This window comes from Hemiscyllium ocellatum, chromosome 11 (genome assembly GCF_020745735.1).
Source record: "Hemiscyllium ocellatum isolate sHemOce1 chromosome 11, sHemOce1.pat.X.cur, whole genome shotgun sequence".
Classification (NCBI taxonomy): Eukaryota; Metazoa; Chordata; class Chondrichthyes; order Orectolobiformes; family Hemiscylliidae; genus Hemiscyllium; species Hemiscyllium ocellatum.
Window position 1 is genome coordinate 54,458,711 of NC_083411.1, and position 21,610 is coordinate 54,480,320.

At 42.4% G+C, this 21,610-nt stretch overlaps 1 protein-coding gene across 1 annotated transcript in view; it reads left to right on the top strand.

Annotated features, from left to right (window-relative positions):
• The window catches only part of LOC132820002 (sodium- and chloride-dependent neutral and basic amino acid transporter B(0+)-like), a 56,211-nt gene that overhangs the window by 10,596 nt on the left and 24,005 nt on the right, over positions 1-21,610 (top strand). Inside the window, exons 3-5 of the mRNA XM_060831932.1 lie at positions 6,076-6,207; positions 14,855-15,022; positions 18,552-18,690. Of these exons, the coding sequence (XP_060687915.1) occupies positions 6,076-6,207; positions 14,855-15,022; positions 18,552-18,690 (439 nt within the window). The remainder of the gene's footprint in view (positions 1-6,075; positions 6,208-14,854; positions 15,023-18,551; positions 18,691-21,610) is intronic.

Sequence of the window (21,610 nt, forward strand, 5' to 3'; positions counted from 1 at the left end):
TAACAAGTAGGTTAGACCAGGGAAACCCAGTGGATGTCATCTATGTACACTTCCAAAATGCCTTTGATAAGGTGCCTCACAGGAGGCTGCAGAGTAAGGTGAGGGCCCCTGGTGTTCAAGGTAAGCTACTGGCATAAGTTGGGGATTGGCTGTCTGACAGAAGGCAGAGAGTTGGGATAAAAGGTTCTTTTTCGGAATGGCAGCTGGTGACAAGCGGGGTCCTGCAGGGTTCAGTGTTGGGGCCACAGCTGTTCATTTTATATATTAATGATCTGGATGAAGGGACAGGGAGAATTCTGGCAAAGTTCGCCGATGATACGAAGTTAGGCGGACAGGCAGGTAGTACTGAGGAGGTGGGGAGGCTGCAGAAGGATCTAGACAGTTTGGGAGAGTGGTCCAGGGAATAGCTGATGAAATTCAATGCTGCTACACTGGGTTTGTGGTAGGTGATGAGGGAACCAATAGGAGGGAAAAACTTACTTGACTTCATCGTCACCAATCTGCTGGCTGTATTGGTATGAGTGATACTGCACAGTCCTTGTGGAGATGAAGTTACACCTTCACATTCAGAATACCATCCATCCTGTTGTATTGCACTATCACTGAGCTAAATGGGACAGACTTCAAGCAGATTTAGCAACTAAGACTTCAGGCACTGTGGGCCATCATCAGCAACAGAAACATACTTCAGCACAATCTGCAAACTCATGGCCCAGCATCTCTCCCACTCAAGCATTACCATCAAGCCGGGGATCAGCCTGGTTCAATGGACAGTGAAGTTGGGGAGTCAGGAACAGCACTAGACATACCTAAACATGAGGTGTCAAGCTAGTGAAGCTACTAAACATGCCAAACACAATAAGCAGCATGTGATAGAGCTAAGCAACCAATCAGTCTGAACCAGACTCTGCTGTCCTGCCACATCCAATCATGAATGGTGATAGACATTTAAACAACTCACTGGATGAGGAGGCTCCACAAATGTCCCCATCCTCAATGATGAAAGAGCCCAACACATCAGTGCAAAAGGTAAGGCTGAAGTGCTGAGTGGATGATCCATCTCAATGTTCTCTACTTGTCCCCAACATTACAGATGCCAGCCTTCAGCCAATTTGATTCACTCCATGAGATAACAAAATACAGTTCAATGCACTGGATACTGCAAAACCTATGGGCCTTGACATCATTCTGGCAATAGTACTGAACGTCTGTGCTCCAGAACTTGCTGCACCCCTAGCCAAGCTCTTCGAGTTTAGTTACAACATCAGCATCCACTCATCATTGTGAAAATTGCTCAGATATGCTCTGCATACATAAAAAAGCTGGACAAATCCAACCCGGCCCATTACACCCCATCAGTCGATGATCAGTGAAGTGATGGAAGGTGTCGTCAACAATGCTATCCAGCAGCACCTGCTCAGCAATAACCTGCTTGGTGATGCCCAGTTTGGATTCCGCCAGGACCACTCAGCTCCTGACCTCATTACAGCCTTGGTTCTAACATGGACAAAAGAGCTGAATTCCAGAGAGGAGGTGATAGTGACAGCCCTGGGCAAAAACAATGGCTGCAGATACTGGAAACCAGATTCTGGAGTAGAGTGGTGCTGGAAAAGCACAGCAGTTCAGGCAGCATCCGCGAAGCAGTAAAATCGACGTTTCGGGCAAACGCCCTTCATCAGGAATACAGCTGTCTGCCTGATGAAGGGCTTTTGCCCGAAACGTCGATTTTACTGCTCCTCGGATGCTGCCTGAACTGCTGTGCTTTTCCAGCACCACTCTACTCCAGATAGTGACAGCGGTGGACATCAAGGCCACAGTTGACTGAGTGTGATATCCAGGAGCCCTAGCAAAACTGGAATCAATGAGTGTCAAGGATCAAACACTTCTCTGGCCCCCAGGAAAGTGCATGGTTGCAAATCCTCAACACCATTCACAATTGCTTAGATACTGAAGCAGCCCATGTTCAAATGCAGATTTGGGATAACAAGTGGCAAGCACATTCATGTCACACAATTGGCAGAAATGACCCCCTCCAACAAGAGAGAATCCAGCCATTATTTTGTGAAATTCATTATCATGACCATTACTGAATCTCCCATTGTCAACAGCCTGGGGTTACCATTTACCAGAAACTGAACTAGACTCATACTCTGGTTACAAGAGCAAGTCAGAGTTTAGGAATATTGCAGCAAGTAACTCACCCCTAACTCCACAAAGCCTGTACATCATCTCCCAGGCACAAGTGCCAAACACTGATATTATAATGTAAAGGTTGAATTTATCATCAATCAGTGATTCTTTAAGATTGTCTACTGCTATCTATGATTGATAAATAAATTAATAGATAAGGAGATAATGTATTCCAACCCCAGATGAACAACTGGCAAATATCAACATATAACTTTATTCCCCTTCTAACTCCTCACGCTCACAGTCATACACAGATAGAACATAGAACAGTACGGGCTCTTCAGCCCTCTATGTTGCGCGGACCTTTTATCCTATTCTAAGATCAAACTAACCTACATACCCTACATTTTACTATCATCCAAATACCAAGTGATGTAAGACTGACTGGTCTGTAATTCCCAGGGTTATCCATTTCCCTTTTTTGAACAAGGGAATGACATTTGCCACCCTCCAATCATCTGGTACTACTCCAGTAGCCAGTGAGCATGTGAAGATCATTACTTCTGTTGTAATGTCCTGTACCTTTAAGAAAGAGTGAATGCTGTTCTGCACTGAGAGCTTACAAGCACCTGTCATATGATTTAACTAGCAGTCTCAGAGTGTACTGGAAAATTGAAAATATATAACATTTGGCTGTGAAATGGAAACCTGAATTGTTTGCTGTTTTGGCAACAAATCCAATTTAAACAAACAGTTTAAATTATGCCTCAGGATACTAAAACCCAATCCAGTTTGAATTTATTGTTTTACCAACATCAAACTGATGATCCAATTTTGGGGGAAAATGAAAAAGGCAGCCATTTTGAAAATCAGATAGAGCAACTGCAATCGAGAGAGAGAGAGACCCAAGACATTGAAATACTCTGTATCAAAGGTACCTTTCATACGAAACATCTTAACAGTAAAAAGAAAGAAGATGATCCAGTGAGGTCTTCAGCCGGAAGAAGAAAGACACCAAAGATGACAGCCACTGAAAGGTTTTGAAATTGATTTGATGTAATTTTAATAAATGTTTTATTGGAACAGTATATTATAGCATTGGAGGCAGGTATTAAGCAGTTAAGAGAAAAGGGGCCTTAGTGTTGTGAATATTTGTTGCTTGATGTTCCCTTTTAGAGTTAAAGAATGAATTGATGTTATTTTCTTGAAATATTAGAAATATGAGGTGAGGTGAGCTTCTCTGGGTGTTTGGTTTAATGAAGAGAGAGGTTCACCTCTGTGTCATAACACTTTAGGCACAGCAATCTCTTCCCTCGCTTCCTGCAGCAAACTTAGGTATATCCCGTCTGGTTCAGGCGACTTATCTATCCTCATGCTTTTCAAAATTTGCAGCATATCCTCCTTCTTAACATCAACCTGTTTGAGCATATCAGTCTGTTTCACGCTGTCCTCACAAACAATAAGGTCCCTCTCCCTAGTGAATACTCATACAACATATTCATTAACGACCTCCCCAAATGCCAACTCCAGGCACAAGTTCCCATCACTATCCCTGATTGGCCCTACCCGCACTTGCTGTAAGTTCTCCGTAAACAACCTCAACATTTCTGTTGTACATTTCCCTGAGAATATCTACTCCCAATTTATGATTCACGGTTCCTGCCTAATAGCATTGTAATTTCCCCCTTCCCCAACTAAATGCTTTCTCATACCATCTGCTCCTATCCCTCTCCATGACTATAGTAAAGGTCAGGGAGTTGTGATCACTATAACAGAAATGTTCTCCCACCAAGAGATCTGTCACCTGGCTTGGTTTATTACCAAGCACCAAATCCAAATGGCCTCCCCTTTGGTTGGCCTAGCTAAATATTTAATCAGGAATCCTTCTTGGACACACCTGACAAAATCTGCTGCATCCAAACTATTTGCGCTAAGGAGGTTCCAGTCAATATTAGGGAAGTTGAAGTCACCCGACACAAGCCTGTTACGTATGCACCTTGTCAAAATCTGCCTCACAATCGGCTCCTCCATGCCTTTGTTGCTATTGGGTATCTATAGAAAACTCCCAATAAAGTGACTGCTCCTTTTCTTTTTCTGACTTCCACTTATAATGACTCAGTGGACAAACCATCCCCGACAATCTTCCTTTCTCCAACTATTATACTGTCCCTTATTAGCAATGCCACCCACCCATCTATTTTACCTCCATCTCTGTTCCTATTGGAACATCTAAATCCCGGAACATTCAGCAACCATTCCTGCCCCTGTGATATCAAAGCCTCCGTAATAGCCACAACATTGTAGCTTCAAGAAACTCCATGCTCCATTGTAGCTCCATGCTCTAAGTTCATCACCCTTATTCTTGACACTTCTTGCATTAAAATAGACCCATCACACTGACTGCAGCTTTGCCCTATCAACTGCCTATCCTTCCTCACAGTCTCTCTGCATGCTGTATCTGCCTGTTCACCAGCATCCACATCCTTTGATCCATAGTTCCAGTTCCCATCCCTCTGCCAAACTAGTTTAAACCCTCCCGAAGATCTCTAGCAAACCTCCTGCCCAGGATATTGATGCCCCTCAAGATCAGGTGCAACCCGTACAGGTCCCACCTTCCGCAGAAGATCCACATACCTGAAGCCCTCCCTCCTATACCAGCTCTGCAGCCACGTGTTTAGCTGCACACACTCTCCGTTCCTAGCTTCACTAGACAATGGCACCAATAGCAATCCTGGGATTACTACTCTGCTCTTACTAATTAACCTTACTCTTACTAATCTTTCAATGTTCCCTCAATACAGGAGTTGTCCCACTGGACTGAAGAATTGCAGACATTATTCCACTTTAGAACAGGGGCGAAAGAGGAAAATCAGGGATTTATAGATCAGTTAGCCTAACATCTGTGCTGGGGCACTGGTTGGTGTCTCTAATTAAGGATAAAATAACTGAGCACTTCAAATTTCTTCAGTTAATCAGGGACAGTAGGTCATGCCTGACAAACCTCATTTAATTTTTTGAAGCCATGACTAAGATAGTGGACAGGGGAATGTCTATGGTTGTTGTTTGTATGGACTTCAGATGGCATGTGATAAATTGCACATAAGAGCTTATTAACTAAGGTAGAGGCTGATGGAATTGAGGGCAAATTACTTATATAGTTCAGAAATTGGTTGAGTGGCAGGTGCCAGAAAATAAGGATAATGAGTAGGTCCTGAAATTTGCAGGATGTGACCAGTGGTGTCCCCGTAAGGATCTGTGTTAGGGTCTCAATTATTCATATTTTTTATTGACAACTAGGATAATAACATAGAAAATCATATATCCAAATATACTGATGACACAAAGTTAGGGGGCATTGTAGACAATGTAGTCAACAGCATAAAATTGCAGAGGGTTCTTGATAGACTCAGTAATTGGGCAAAAATGTAGCAGATGAAGTTCAATGTAAGCAAGTGTGTGGTTATCCATTTTGACCGATATAGTATCGACCTGGATACTTCCTAGATGGCATCAAGTTAAACACAATGGATGCCAAAAGAGACTTGGGGCTTCAGGTGCATGGACCTTTAAAGTACCACAAACAGGTACAGTAAATAATGAAGAAAGCTCATGGAATCTGGCTTTTACACCTCGAGGACATGAATACAAGGATGTAGACAGTATGCTGCAGATATACAAAACCCTGGTTCGACCACAATTGAAGTACTGTGGGAAGATCTGGGCACTACATCTAAGGGAGGATATATTGGCCTTGGAGGGAGTACAACATGGTTTTACAAGAATGATAACCTGGATTTTAGGGGTTTGGTTATGAGGAGAGATTCTAAAGATTAGGCCTGTTTCTCTGTTAGTATAAAGTTGTTGTTACCATCCACTTGAAACTGCAGAGTATGTTGGGAATTCACATCCATGGACCCTGTTTCACCTTTTTATTCTATTTTCCAGGTGTATTTCTTATTCCCTACTCAATCATGCTGGGTCTTGTTGGGATACCAATATTTTTCTTGGAATCTTCCTTTGGACAGTTTGCCAGCCTCGGGCCTGTTGCAGTGTGGAAATCTGTACCAATGTTACAAGGTTAGAGATTATTGAATAATTAAAACTCAGCAACAATTTCAATGCATTTTAATGTTTAATTCATATTAATAAACTAGTTATAATTGAGTGATTAAATGAGAGTGTATCTGAGCCTTGCTGTCATTCTCTTTGAAAACTTTGTTATGTTACACCAAGATATGTCAGTGATTAACACTGATGTTAGTTTAGTTTCTTATTCATTAAATGCGCGTGATTGTGATTGTGTTCAGTTCACCTGGATGGTTGACTCCAAATCTCATTGTTTTTTCAGAGTCAATTTTTCCTTGGATCATTTAAAGAATGATTAGATTAGATTCCCTACAGTGCAGAAACAGGCCCTTGGGCCCACCAAGTCCACACTGACCCTCTAAAGAGTAACCCACCCAGATACATTTCCCTCTGACTAACACAACAGACAATTTAGCATGGCCAACCCATCTTTGTTTTGTGGGAGGAAACCAGAGCACCTAGAGGAAACCCACACAGACACAGGGAGACTATGCAAACTCCACACAGACAGTCGTCCGAGGCCGGAATCAAACTCAGGTCCCTAGCGCTGTGAGGCTGCAGAGCGAGCCACTGAGCCACTGTGCTGCCCTTGTAAATTGTATCAAGTTGCTGTGGTGAGATTTGAACCCATGTCCCTTGAGCATTAACCTGAGCTTCTTGACTACCAAGCCAGTGACTCCTCCAGTATACCACCATCTCCAGGAAACTTGACTAGTAACATGCCCAACTATTGTAAACTAATAGCAAACTACTAGCTCAGAAATGTGTATGCTTGAGCAATGTAATGAATGTCTGTTGGGTTGCCCAATACCACAATATCATGCCCAGTTTCTGACATTGTGTTAGATAACAAAAGCATTGCCCCATCAGGTAAAACACCCTGGTGGAGGCAAACTCACACCATAGCAACAGCAGTTACTATCTCTTAAAGACATCATAGAGGTACATATTTAGAAAACAAATTGATGTCCAGCATGACTTTGGAAGCAGACAGTTTGGAATAGGGAGAAGTTTGTTATCCTTAAACAGCATCAGTTTTTCAGAGTACAGACAATTGTACACATCTGTAGATGGAGCATTAAGCACGAGAACAATGGAACATATTTCTAATTTTCATTAGGATGCAAATTCTTTCAAGATAAAATACATTTCTAAGATTTCCTTGGTAATAAAAACAAATTAAAATGCTAAAGAATGCCCTTGAGCTATGACAAAGGCCAGTGCATTACAGAAAACTTGAATCCTAGAAAGCTCGGTTGATGGAAGTTAATACATAATGACAATTACAAACGTCTTTGTTCTTAAGGAAAGAGCAGTATAATTTGGAGAGACAAAAATATCAGAGACACACAGCAAAAGCTGGTGTTTTTGTAAAGGCCAACTCATGGATAGCAACAAAACTGGTATGGATTTGGCATCCAGCAACACCTTCACTGATTTTACTGTTCCAAAACTTCATGCAGTTCTATTTTGCAGATCAAGGTCTAGGTGAGGCCATGAAAAGAACTCTTAAAAATCTTGTCAGAACTCAGGGAGGTACAGTGGCCTTACATTGCCAGGGATCCGGGTTTGAATTGACCCTCAGGCAACTGTCTATGTGGAGTTTACACATTCTGCCCATTTCAGATGGGTCCCACCAGGTGCTTGGGTTTCCTCTCACGGTCCAAAGATATGCATGTTTGGTGGATTGGCTGTGCTAAATTGCTGATAGCGTCCAGGGATGTGTAGGTTAGGTGGATTAGCGAGGGGAAATGGAGAGTTGCAGGGATAGGGTAAGAGATTGGTTCTGGATGGGATGCTGTTCAGAGGGTCATGCAGACTCAATGAGCTGAATGGCCTGCTTCCACTCCGTAGGGATTTTATGACTTGACAAGGAGGAGCTTCACATTATTAACATGCACAGTTTTTCTGGGTGGATCAGAAAAGTCTGGATATGATTTGGAAAGATCTTGAAGAGCAGATCAAGATAAGAATTCACTTCAGGATGAACAGACTCCACATCATTTCAAATAGACAAGAATCCTCAAGAGACTATTCACCAGTTTGTTGGAGGATGCCAAAGCAAAGGGCATGAGTGTGACTTTACTGAAGAGGAACGGCCAGAGAATATTAATGAGTTGATTATCACATTCACATGAATTAAAGTCAGTTGGAAGAAACATTTGTGCAATAAGAAGGGCCACAGTCTTGACATATTACTTGAGGGTAGACAGATCTATGAAGATGTCGTGGCAGGCCAGCAACAATTACATGCTTTAGGTGCTACCAATACTATTGCAATGGTCAGTAAAGCACAGAAACCCAACAAAAGCTCCAGTAGCAGTAGTTTGTTGCACTTCTCCAAAGTCCATGCTCTATTTTTTGATATCTGTAGCATCAAGGGACATGGCTATGTGCAGGAAATCTGTTTCCAAAAGCCAAGTCAGGCCCTTACATTAAACCAACAAGCGACCAACATGACAGTATAGAGTAATAACAAATCATCAGCAACAAGGAAACTGTTACCAAGGTGCACCAAGGCAACCACATTGATGAGGTTCAGAGTCAACCAAATGAAAGGCAAATTTTAGAAAATGAGCAGGCTTTACATGATGTTAATCTCACACTCTGTGTTGGGAGTAGAAAGCAATCAGGAGCTCTTTAATATCATGTGTCCTGAGAAGGCAGTGTGATACAAGATAAAAGCTAAAATCAACACCGGAGTTAGTGTTACCATGTAACCACTATATGGCCTCAATGACATGCACCTGAGCAAGTAATGTTCCATGGTACAGGCTATGAGAAACCATCTCTCAGTGGAGACAGCAGATCAACAATTGTATGTATTGTCAATGAGTGTCAATGCGCAAACTCTCACTGGCTTCCCGAAATATTTAGTCTAACAGATACATGGTTACCAGTATGTACAGATCTAAGTGCAGTCTCAAATCATGACATTCAAACCACACCCACCATGGCAGAACAAGTCACATATGGTGCAATTGAATTAGTCAAGAATTGGCAAAGTTATAACTTTGAAGTAGTAATTAAGCCAGGTAGCCAAGATGATTGCATATGATTTACAGAACAGCTTATCCAAAATACAAAGATATTCATCTTGATCTGCACCATGATCACCTAAACTATGAAATTAAATGTGCTCTCAAGGCTGACATGTTATACTTTGGACAATGTGAATTGTTTTCATTGGGCGCAGTTTCAAATCATGCCCATGTTACCACAGGAACGCATGAGTATTGAAAGTTCAAAATGATTGGCATAACAATCCAGGGATGAATCGGGATATTCAATGACTCACGAATGCAATATATAAACAGTGGGAGACTCTATATCCATATGATATTTCATCCAATTCTTCAGCAAAGTAGCAACAGAGCTGTTCATATTGTATGGGGAGATTACTTCCTTGTGACAGATTACTTCTCTAAATCACCCATTTTTTTGGTGAATTAGCAGCAAAATGAGTACAAGTGTCACTGACACAATGGTGGTATTTTTAGGTTATTTGGTGTCCCAAGTAAGAATCTCCAAAATTGCTCACTGGGCAGAGAGTGAGAGTTAGAAATACAAATCTTTGGATACCAGCAAAGGTTTCTAAAATATGCAACCAGCCCAGGTCACAGAAATGTATTGCAGCTCATGATATTACATGATAAAGGAACAGAAGCCAGCTCTGAACAATTTATGACAGACCAATCATGCATGAAGAGATTGAGAGTTGAACCCTCTGATGATGTTGTGTGGTAGGGTTGATTAATAGCAACCAGCAGCAACTAACCAAGTTGTCAAACAAGTGCAACAGAGATCAATGAGTACCTTTCCAGGTGGACATACATCCACCAAGTCAGGAAAAATTGTCAAACTTTCAAAACATTACATTGAATTTTGAAACATTAATCTTTAAACTCTGTCTTACCTGTGTGCATAATTGTCAAATTAATTCCATGTGCCTCTGCACAACCATGTATATCTGTTTTGGAAAAGTTATCCTTATTCTGTTGTAAAATATCAGCCCAGATGCTATTTTGCCTCAGGAGGGTACCACTTGTTTGCAATAGTTAATTGTAACAAATGTTTAACAGTCTCTTCAAACCCATGATATTCACACTCAGTTTCTTATGTTATTGGGGATCACATAAGCATTGTCACATCTGGTAAAACATCCTGCTGAAGATAAACTCACACCAGCAGTTGCTGTTCTACTTTGAATTAAATTAAAGCTAAATCACAAGATATGGGTTAGCAATGCAGCTAGTTATGAGCTGCAGTGAGAACTCTGGAGCTGAACCTGTGCCCTCAGTTTAAGTTGGAAAACACAAACCAAGGATCCTGTCACTGATTCCCAATCCTTGGTAAAAAAAAACCAAACTGCATACTACACATTGGGTCAAGTCTGGACCCAGCGAGTTAATAGTTGATGGAGTTCAATGTTTCAGTGGTTAGTTTTTAGGTTGAAGAATGCTCACTTGGACATCAGGTGCGGGATTAAACCCTCAAATGAAATAGACATTGAGGAAACGAGGGAGGAGCTAAAACCAACTCTGGTACTTATCAATGGTGCCAAGTTATATAGTCATAGAGTCATAGAGATGTACAGCCTGCAAACAGACCCTTTGGTCCAACCCTTCCATGCAGACCAGATATCCCAACCCAATCTAGCCCCACCTGGCCCATATCCCTCCAAACTCTTCCTTTCATATACCCATCCAAATGCCTTTAAAATGTTGCAATTGTACCAGCCTCCACTACTTCCTCTGGCAGCTCATTTCATACATGTACCACCCTCTGTAAGAAAAAGTTGCCTATTAGGTCTCTTTTATATCTTTCCCCGTTCACTCTAAACCTATGCCCTCTAGTTCTGGACTCCCACACCCCAGGGAAAAGACTTTGTCTATTTATCCTATCCATGCCTCACATAATTTTGTAAACCTCTATAAGGTCACCCCTCAGCCTCCGACGCTCCAGGGAAAACAGCCCCAGTCTGTACAGCCTCTCCCTATAGCTCAAATCCTCCAACCCTGGCAACATCCTTGTAAACCTCTTCTGAACCCTTTCAAGTTTCACAATATCTTTCCAATAGGAAGGAGACCAGAATTGCACACAATATTCCAACAGTGGCCTAACAAATGTCCTGTACAGCCGCAACACGACCTCCCAGCTCCTGTACTCAATACTCTGACTGATAAAGGAAAGCATACCAAAAGCCTTCTTCACTATCCTATCTACCTGCGACTCCACTTTCAAGGAGCTATGAACCTGCACTCTTTGTTCAGGTCTCTTTGTTCAGCAACAGACCCCAAGACCTTACCACTAAATGTATAAGTCCTGCTAAGATTGTTCTTCAATGAGCTTTTTTCTTATTCGTTCAAGGAACTTGTTTTCTCTGGCTGGGCCAGCATTTATTGCCTATCGCTAGTTACTCATGAGAAGTAGTGATGAGCTGCCTTCTAGAACCTCTGCAGTCTATGCGCTGTAGGTTTCCCTACAATGTCCTTTGGAAAGGAATTCCAGGATTTTGACCAAGTGACTGTGAAGGATCAATGGTATATTTCCAAGTCAGCATGGTGATCGTTTTAGAGGGGATTTTTGCAGGTAGTGGTATTCCCCTGTATTTTCTGCCCTTGTCTTTCTAGATGGAAGTGGTCATGGGTTTGGAAGGTGCTTTCAAAGGAGCCTTGGTAAATTTCTGCAGTGCATCTTGTAGGTAGCACAAACTGTTGCAATTGCGTATCGGTGTGAAGGGAATGGATGCTTGTAGATGTTTTGCCAATCAAGTAAGCAGCTTTGTCCTGGAGGGTGTCAAACTTCTGGCGTGCTCTTGGAGCAGGCAAGTGAGGAATATTCAATTAAACTCCTGACTTATGCCTTGTAGATGATAACAAGCTTGGGGAGACAGGAGGTGAGTTACTCCTGCAGTATTCCTAGCCTCTGACCAGCTCTTGTCACCATTGTGTTTGTATAGTAAGTCCAGTTGAGTTTCTGGTTAATGGTGACAACAAGGATATTGATTGCGGGGGTATTCATTGATGGTAACACCATTGAATATCATGGAGCAGTGGTTAGATTGTCTCTTGTTGGAAATGGTCATTGCCTGGCATTTGGGTGGTAGGAGTGTTACTTGCCACTTGTCAGCCCAAGCCTGGATATTGTTCAGGACTTCTTCAGTATCTGAGGAGTTGCGAATATTGCTGAACATTGTGCAATCATTGTGAACATCCCTACTTCTGACCTTATGGTGGAGGGAAGATCATTGATGAAACAGTTAGAGATGGTTGGACCTCAGACACTAACCTAGAACATAGAACAATACAGCGCAGTACAGGCCCTTTGGCCCTCAATGTTGCGCCGATCCAAGCCCACCTAACCTACACTAGCCCACTATCCTCCATATGTCTATCCAATGCCCGTTTAAATGCCCATAAAGAGGGAGAGTCCACCACTGCTACTGGCAGGGCATTCCATGAACTCACGACTCGCTGAGTAAAGAATCTACCCCTAACATCTGTCCTATACCTACCACCCCTTAATTTAAAGCTATGCCACCTCGTAATAGCTGACTCAATACTTGGAAAAAGGTTCTCATGGTCAACCCTATCTAAACCCCTAATCATCTTGTACACCTCTATCAAGTCACCCCCAAACCTTCTCTTCTCCAATGAAAACAGCCCCAAGTGCCTCAGCCTTTCCTCATACGATCTTCCTACCATATCAGGCAACATCCTGGTAAACCTCCTCTGCACCCGTTCCAGTGCCTCCACATCCTTCCTATAGTATGGCGACCAAAACTGCACACAATACTCCAGATGCAGCCGCACCAGAGTCTTATACAACTGCAACATGAGCTCAGGAATCCGGAACTCAATTCCTCTACCAATAAAAGCCAGTACGCCATATGCCTTTTTCACAGCACTATTTACCTGGGTGGCAACTTTCAGAGATCTGTGTACATGGACACCAAGATCCCTCTGCTCATCCACACTACCAAATATCCGACTATTAGCCCAGTACTCCATCTTCTTGTTACTCTTACCAAAGTGAATCACTTCACACTTACCTACATTGAACTCCATTTGCCACCTTTCTGTCCAGCTCTGCAGCTTATCTATATCCCGCTGTAATCTGCCACATCCTTCCTCACTGTCAACAACTCCACCGACTTTTGTATCATCCGCAAACTTGCTCACCCAGCCTTCTAGCCCCTCCTCCAGGTCATTTATAAAAATGACAAACAGCAATGGTCCCAAAACAGATCCTTGCGGAACACTGCTAGTAACTGCACTCCAAGATGAACCTTTACCATCAACTACTACCCTCTGTCTTCTTCCAGCCAGCCAATTCCTAATCCAAACCTCCAACTCACCCTCAATGCCATACCTCCGTATTTTTTGCAGTAGCCTACCATGGGGAACCTTATCAAATGCCTTACTAAAATCCATATACACCACATCTACCGCTTTACCCTCATCCACCTCCTTAGTCACCTTCTCAAAGAATTCAATAAGGTTTGTGAGGCACGACCTGCCCTTCACAAAACCATGTTGACTATCCTTGATCACATTATTCCTATCCAGATGTTCATAAATCCTATCCCTTACAATTCTCTCTAAGACTTTGCCTGATGAACTCTTGCAGAGATGTCCTAGAGCTGAGATGACTGGCCTCCGGCATCCATATCCATCTTTCAGTGTTCCAGGTATGACTCGAACAAGTGAAGAGTTTGTCCCTTGACACTAATTGATTTCAGTTTGCTCAGGCTTCTTGATGCCACACACGGGCAAATGCGGCCTTGATGTCAAGGACTGTCACTTCCACCATACCTCTGGAATCCAGCTGTTTTGTTTAAACCAAGGCCAGGCACTGAGTGACCCTGGAGGAACACAAGCTGGGTGTCACTGAGCAGGTTGTTTCCGATGATTGAGAGAGTGGACTGTTAGGGCAGTAATTGGCTTTTGTGTCCAGAACATATCTGGTCAATGTTTCATGTTGTCAGGTATATGCCAGTGTTCTTACTGTACTGTAAGAGCTTGGCGATGAATTCTGGAGCACAACTCTTCAGTACTGTTGCTGTAACGCTGTCAGGGCCCAAATCCCTTGCACTATGCAGTGACTCTAACTGTTTCTTGACACCAAGTGGAGTGAATTGATTTGGCTGAAGACTGGCATCTGTGATGCTGGCGACCGTCGGATGAGGCCAAGGTGGATCATCCACTCAACAATTTTAGCTGAACATTGTTGGAAATGCTGACCAAATCTAACACCCACTAAGACAATGGCAATACTAGAGGGATAGTTGTAACAACAGAATAATATTCTCTTGTCCAATTCTTGTTTAGATTCTGAACCTAATTGTCTGTAACTTTATCATAATTTCTGAACTCTGAGGATGACCTGTGCTTATATTCAAAACAGGGATAATAAAGTTGATGGCTTATTTTCAACTTTATAAGTTCAGACTGGAGAGAAGCAACATCAGTCAACCATGGCTGCCTTATTTCAAAACACTGTCTCCCTCTTTCTCTCTCAAATTACATTAAACATATTCTAGTTGGAAATACATTGCAATTGAATTCAAGAGAACAATTTTATTTCAAATAAACAGTATTGTTTCTAAGCTCTTTTTCCTTTGTTCAATTTTAAGGTGTTGGAGTCACCATGGTCCTTCTGATCATAATTGCCAACATTTCCTATGCCTGCATTATTGGTTACAGTCTGTACTACCTGTTTGCTTCCTTCCAATCACCCCTACCATGGGCAGACTGCTTCAGTTGGTGGGGAGCAGATGAAACATGCAGCAGGACTCCCAAAGGTGCAGTGTTCACTTTGACTGGGGACATTCCGTGACTGTTCATATTTTATTCTGTTGATCTGTCATAAGAAAAGTAGCCAATGCTTTCGATAACCAACTTCATTGTGATTGTACAGCAGAGAGACTTGGACAGGATCCAGCTCCAAGGATCATGTCACTGAGTCACTGAAGTGAAAGATTGTCAATAATAATTGCTTACAGGCAAGAGAGATGCTTCAAAGAAAATCATCTCTCCTTTAGTATTGTCACTGTTGGTCATTCTCAGCTGCTTTACTCTACCTGGATTGTAGATGTAGGGAAGCTAAGGTAGTTTCAACCTTTTATTATCAGTACCTACATTACTACTGTCTGGTACAGAGTTCAGTTTTTCTCTTTGTTTTCATCTCAGGCTCATCTCCCTCAAAATCTTCATTCAATGTCATCAGTAACACAATGAATGATTTACATTCACTCCTTGACCTTTAGGATTAGGGGTCATGAGATTGGATGCTGGATTTTGAGCCTGAAAGGAAATTTGAAGATCAGGACCAGGACGCAGATTTCAAACGTCATTGGTTTTACAAATGGGAGTGAGAGTAGCAACAAGTTTCAGAACAACATGTGTGTTAAACAGAGATAGGTGGAGGGACAGATAATGTTGAGGAGGTAGGGAGGCTGCAGAAAGACTTGGAGAGTAGATGAAGAAGTGGCAGATGGAACACTGTGGCAAGTGTGGAATTATGCACTTTGGTTGGAAAAGTAGAGCGCAGAATATTTTTTAAATGGAGCAAGTCTTCGGATATCAGAAGCACAAAGGAATTTCAGAGTCCTAGTTCAGGATTTTCTTGATGTGAATATGCAGGTTCAGTTGGGTGCTGGGAAGGCAAATGCAATTTTAGAATTTATTCTAAAAGGCTTAAAATGCAAGAGCAGGAATATACTGTTGTGATCGTAAAGTATCTGTTCAGATTACTTTTGGCAAATTGCAAGCAGTTTTGGGCTCTGCTTCTAAGGAAGGATGTGCTGGCATTGGAGGAGGAGGAGGCTTACAAGAATGATCATGGGGATGAATGGCTTGTCATAGGAGGAGCAGTTAGGGACTTCGGGTTTCTACTTGATGGGATTCAGAAGGATGAGAGGGATCTTATTGAAACTTGCAAAATACTGAAAGGCCTATATAGAGTCTGATAGGACCCGAGACACAGCCTTAGAGTGATGGTACGAAGCCTCAGAGCTGAGATGAAGGGTGAATCTGTGGGACTCATTTCTGCAGAAGACAATGGAGGCCAAGTCATTGAATATATTTAAGACAGAAAGATAGGTTCTTGATTAGTCAGGGGATCATAGGTTATGGGGAGATGGCAGGAGAATGGGGTTGAGAAACATATCAGCTATGATTGAATGGTGGAATAGACTTGATAGGTTGAAAGGCATAATGATCTTCCTATCTCTTATAGCCTTATGATCTTATTTTATTTCAAAAATGTTTAAGTTGTTTCCCTCTGAGTCAAGGAAACCAATGTATGACCTGCAACTGGTGTCAATTTTAAGTACCAATAGCCAATGACTTACAACAGTGTTTGCCCTTATTCAATACATTGGGAGGTGCTCTTCTAGTCAGCCGACTATGTACATATTCTTGCTGCATTTTGCCTCTTAAGGGAAGGTGTGAGTCTTGGAAAACAAGAAATTCATGATTTAAATAATACCTTTTAATTTCCATATATCTGCATTTTGGACTCACATTCCTGTCTGTGACCCTGTGCATGGGTCCAGGAAGTTACTCTCAATCTTTTTTTTATTATAAAACACAATTCACAAGTTTTGAAGCCTGGAAAGTGATCGTACTGGAGTTAGGGAATCAGAAGTAATTAATTATCAGGATTAATATTCATTTTCTGATCCATTAATGAAAGCTTATCACATGGCTTTTGACAGTGGTAATGCCCCAACCTCTGACCCACAAGGTTCATTTCTAACCCCCCCCCCCAGAGGTGTGTCATAAAAGTCTGAACAAACTGATCAAGGGATGTGGGCACCACTGTCTATGCCAATGTTCATTGTTTATCCCAAATGCCCTTAGTAATGTGGTGGTGAACCACTGCAATCTATAATAATGGTATAGCATAGATATGTATATTGTAAATATTGAGAGTTAGAACTTGTTCATAAGATGTGGATATGAAAATATAGTCATGAAAATACCTAAAAAATGTGTCAATATAATATCTGAGTTAATGTGTGAGGGATTGAGACCAGGGAGTTTGAGACTTAAGCTTATAGACCAGACTGAGTAAGGAGGCTGGGGTATCGTCTTTGAGGGATGGGATGTCTGAAAGCTCAGTGATTGGCTGGTCCTTCCTGAGTGAGTCTGAATACATTAACTATCACATGGCTAGCACAGACCAAGTGGATCTGAAGGGACACATTTGGCGCCCATGTAGAAAGTTCTTTACTCATTTGTCTCTTCTGTTTGTGCTCCACAATGCTGACATTTCTGTCAGCTTCAAACATGGTGTATGAGACACTTTTCTTAAAATCCCTAAATGATGCTGTCATTAGTGTGAACTAATGATGTGGAATACAAGGAGGGAGCTCAGTACATGTACCCAGCGTGTACAGTCTGGATAGAATGAAGGGCCAATTAAAACCATTCACAACCAATGGTGACTCAATGGAAATTTTTATCCACACAGCAAGAAGTTAGGATTGCATATGTATTGCCTGAGAGTGTGGTGGAGGTTACTTTTATTCAAGACATTCAAATGGGAGATCGATCATTGTTTGAAAAGGAAGGAGTTCAGAGCTACTGAGTGGAGGAACTAGGTGAAACTCTAATTTGGATTTTCACAACAGTTTGCATCGTCTCATTCTGTGCTATAATAATTTAGTGATTCTCTGTGCTGTTGCAGACTGGTGCTCAACAAAAAACATTGTGTCTCAGTCCCTGTGTGATTTCTTTCACATGCAGGATATGCTATTGAGTGTCATAGGATGCATCTTCATGAAGTGGGAACCTTCACTGTTGATGTACCTATTTGTGTGTTAAGGGAGCTTTTGGGCCACTTGCATCTACCACTAGTACCAAACACTTTATGGAAGCCAGTAATTGAACAATGCAATTTTCTTCTATGTCATTGGATACCTCTATTGGGCACCCACCTGAAAATCTACCCTCCTAGGAAACAACAGACCAGATAGAGTGAACCCACATATTGTGCCGCTTCCCCACCCCCACCCTTCAACACATACATAAGAATGCCAATGGCAGCCAGCATACCCATTTAAGACATCTCTTAGGGAGTCAATTTACGTCTGGCAAGAAAGGCCGTCCTCAAACCATCCTACCCTGGATTCAATGAGTGGACACTGGGAAGAAGAGAGGCTCTTCATTTTATATATTCCTACCTCAGTCTATGCCTCTGATTCCACCTTATGTAATGGATGAGGTTGGGTTGGGTTGCCCAGAGACCCTGATTGTACCACTAGAAATGGCAGCAATGTTCAACAAGGAGCAGTAAAGTTCTAAAACACATTCAACATTTTCTAGATCCATTTTGCAATCTTACTCTGGACGATGGATATTTTGAAGTCATTAATACAACATGGCTGCAGACGTATAATAACACTTGCCTAATTGGATCAGAAATCTCCATTCCTCACCAGGGTCCGAGTGAGCAATACTGGGAGTAAGTACATTGTTGTTTAGTATGACAGACTTTGATTAATGCTGACAAAAGAAACATTAAGTCAAAACTTCCTGTCTTCCATTCATTCTGAAAATTTGCAAGAAATACTAAAGTGAAGGGAAAATAACAGGAACAAAAAAAACCCAGAAATTGTTGGAGAAACTCAGCAGGTTTGGTAGCATCTGCAGAGAGAAAGCAGAGTTAATGTTTTGGGTCCAGCAATCTTTCTTCAGAACTGGACCTGAATCATTGACTTTGCTTTCTCCCCATAGATGCTGCCAGACCTGCTGAGTTTCTCCAGAAATTTTTGCTTTTGTTTCAGATTTCCAACATTTGTTTTATGTTAGTGGAAAATAACAGATGCTGAATGAGAGGTGCATTCCGATTGGTTGACAAGTGAACTCTGATTGGTTGAGTTGTTACACTGAGGGATGTGCCCATTAGAGCTATTTGACATTTACCTGGCAGATTTTGTTTAAATTTAAACCAGGAGGTTGATAGATTGGCCAGAGCATTGCCCGAGTTAATGGCTGTCATCTATTCTGTTCATTTGAATCGGGGCAGAGCTCATACACAGTTTTTCTGTCTACAAAGATGATCCCTGTGTATTAATATACAAAGTTTCCAGTGCATGCAAGTGTGCTACACTGGAAAATCATAATTGTAGCTTTATCCTAAATTTAATGCAAGTGTAATTACATAGAACATAGGAAAGTACAGCATAGAACAGGCCATTTGGCCTACCATGTTGTGCCAAGGTTTAATCCTAATGTAAAATAAAATAACCGAACCTACGCACCCCTCAACTCACTGTTATCCATGTATATGTCCAGCAGTCACTTAAATGTCCCTAATGACTCTGCTTCCACTACCACAACTGGCAATGCATTCCATGCATTCACAACTCTCTGCGTAATGAACCTACCTCTGACGTCTCCTTTATACCTTCCTCCTAAAATCTTAAAACTATGACCCCTTGTGCCAGTCAATCTTGCTCTGGGGAAATCTCTCTGGCTGTTGACTCTATCCATGCCTCTCATGAGGGATATGGCCTCCTCTATATTGGGGTGACAGGCCACCTACTTGCGGAACGTTTCAGAGAACACCTCTGGGACACCTGGACCAACCAACCCAACCACCCCGTGGCTCAACACTTCAACTCCCCCTCCCACTCCACTAAGGACATGCAGGTCCTTGGACTCCTGCATCGCCAGACCATAGCAACACGGCGGCTGGAGGAAGAGCGCCTCATCTTCCGCCTAGGAACCCTCCAACCACAAGGGATGAACTCAGATTTCTCCAGTTTCCTCATTTCCCCTCCCCCCACCTTGTCTCAGTCCCAACCCTCGAACTCAGCACCACCTTCCTAACCTGCAATCTTCTTCCTGACCTCTCCGCCCCCCCCCCCCCCCCCCCCCCCCGGCCTATCACCCTCACCTTATCACCTTCACCTTAACCTCCTTCCACCTATCGCATTTCCAACACCCCTCCCCCAAGTCCCTCCTTCCTACCTTTTATCTTAGCCAGCTTGGCACACTGTCCTCATTCTTGAAGAAGGGCTCATGCTCGAAACGTCGAATCTCCTGCTCCTTGGATGCTGCCTGTTTGCTGCGCTTTTCCAGCAACACATTTTCAGCTCTGATCTCCAGCATCTGCAGTCCTCACTTTCTCCATGCCTCTCATTACCTTGTATACCTCAATCAGGTCACCTCTCTTCCTCCTAATCTCCAGCGAGAAAAATCCGAGCTTAGTCAACCTCTCTTTGTAAGACAAGCAGCATCTTGGTAAACCTTCTTTGCACCCTCTCCAAAGCCTCTGTATCTTTCCTATAATAGGGCGACCAGAACTGGACACAATATTCCAAGTGTGGTCTCACCAGGGACTTGTAGAACTGCAACAAAACCTCGCGGCTCTTAAACTCGATCCCCCTGTTAATGAAAGCTAAAACACCACATGCTTTCTTAACAACCTTATCCACTTGGGTGGCAACTTTGAGGGATCTATACACTTGAACACTAAGATCCCTATGTTCCTCCACACTGCCAAGAATCCTGTCTTTAATCCTATATTCAGCATTCAAGTTCAACCTTCCCCTTCTAAAATGCATCACTTCGCATTTATCCAGATTGAACTCCATCTACCATTTCTCAGCCCAGCTCTGCATCCTGTCTATGAGGTGCTGCAACCTACAGTAGCCCTCGATACTATCAACAGCACTTCCAACCTTTGTGTCATTTGCAAATTTACTAACCCACCCCTCAACCTCTTCATCCAAATCATTTATAAAATTTACGAAGAACAGAGGTCCAAGAACAGAGCTCTGTGGGACCCCACTCAACATTGACCTCCAGGCAGAATACTTTCCATCTACAACCATTCTCTGCCTTCTGTCAGCCAGCCAATTCTGAATCCAGACAACCAAATCTCCCTGTAACCCATACCTCCTAACTTTATGAATGAATCTACCATAGGGAACCTTATCAAATGCCTTGCTGAAGTCCATATACACCACACCCATTTCTCGACCTTCATCGACCTGTTTCGTCACCTCCTCAAAGAACTCAATAAGATTTGTGAGGCATAACCTGCCCTTCACAAAGCCATGTTGACTGCCTTTAATCACACTATGCTTTTCCAAATAGTCATAAATCCTACCCCTCAGAATTCTTTCCAAAACCTTGCTGACCACAGACGTAAGACTGCCTGGTCTGTAATTGCCAGGGATTTCCCTATTCAATCTGCCATGTTTTATCGCCCACTCTTTTACTCTGCCTGTATCCCTCCAGTCTCTGTGTGTCATCCTCACCATTTGCCTTCCCATCTATTTTCATATCATCCACAAACTTGGCGATAGTCCATTCACTTTCCTCATCAAAGTCATTAATATATTGTAAATAATTGTGGCCCCAGCACTACAGCA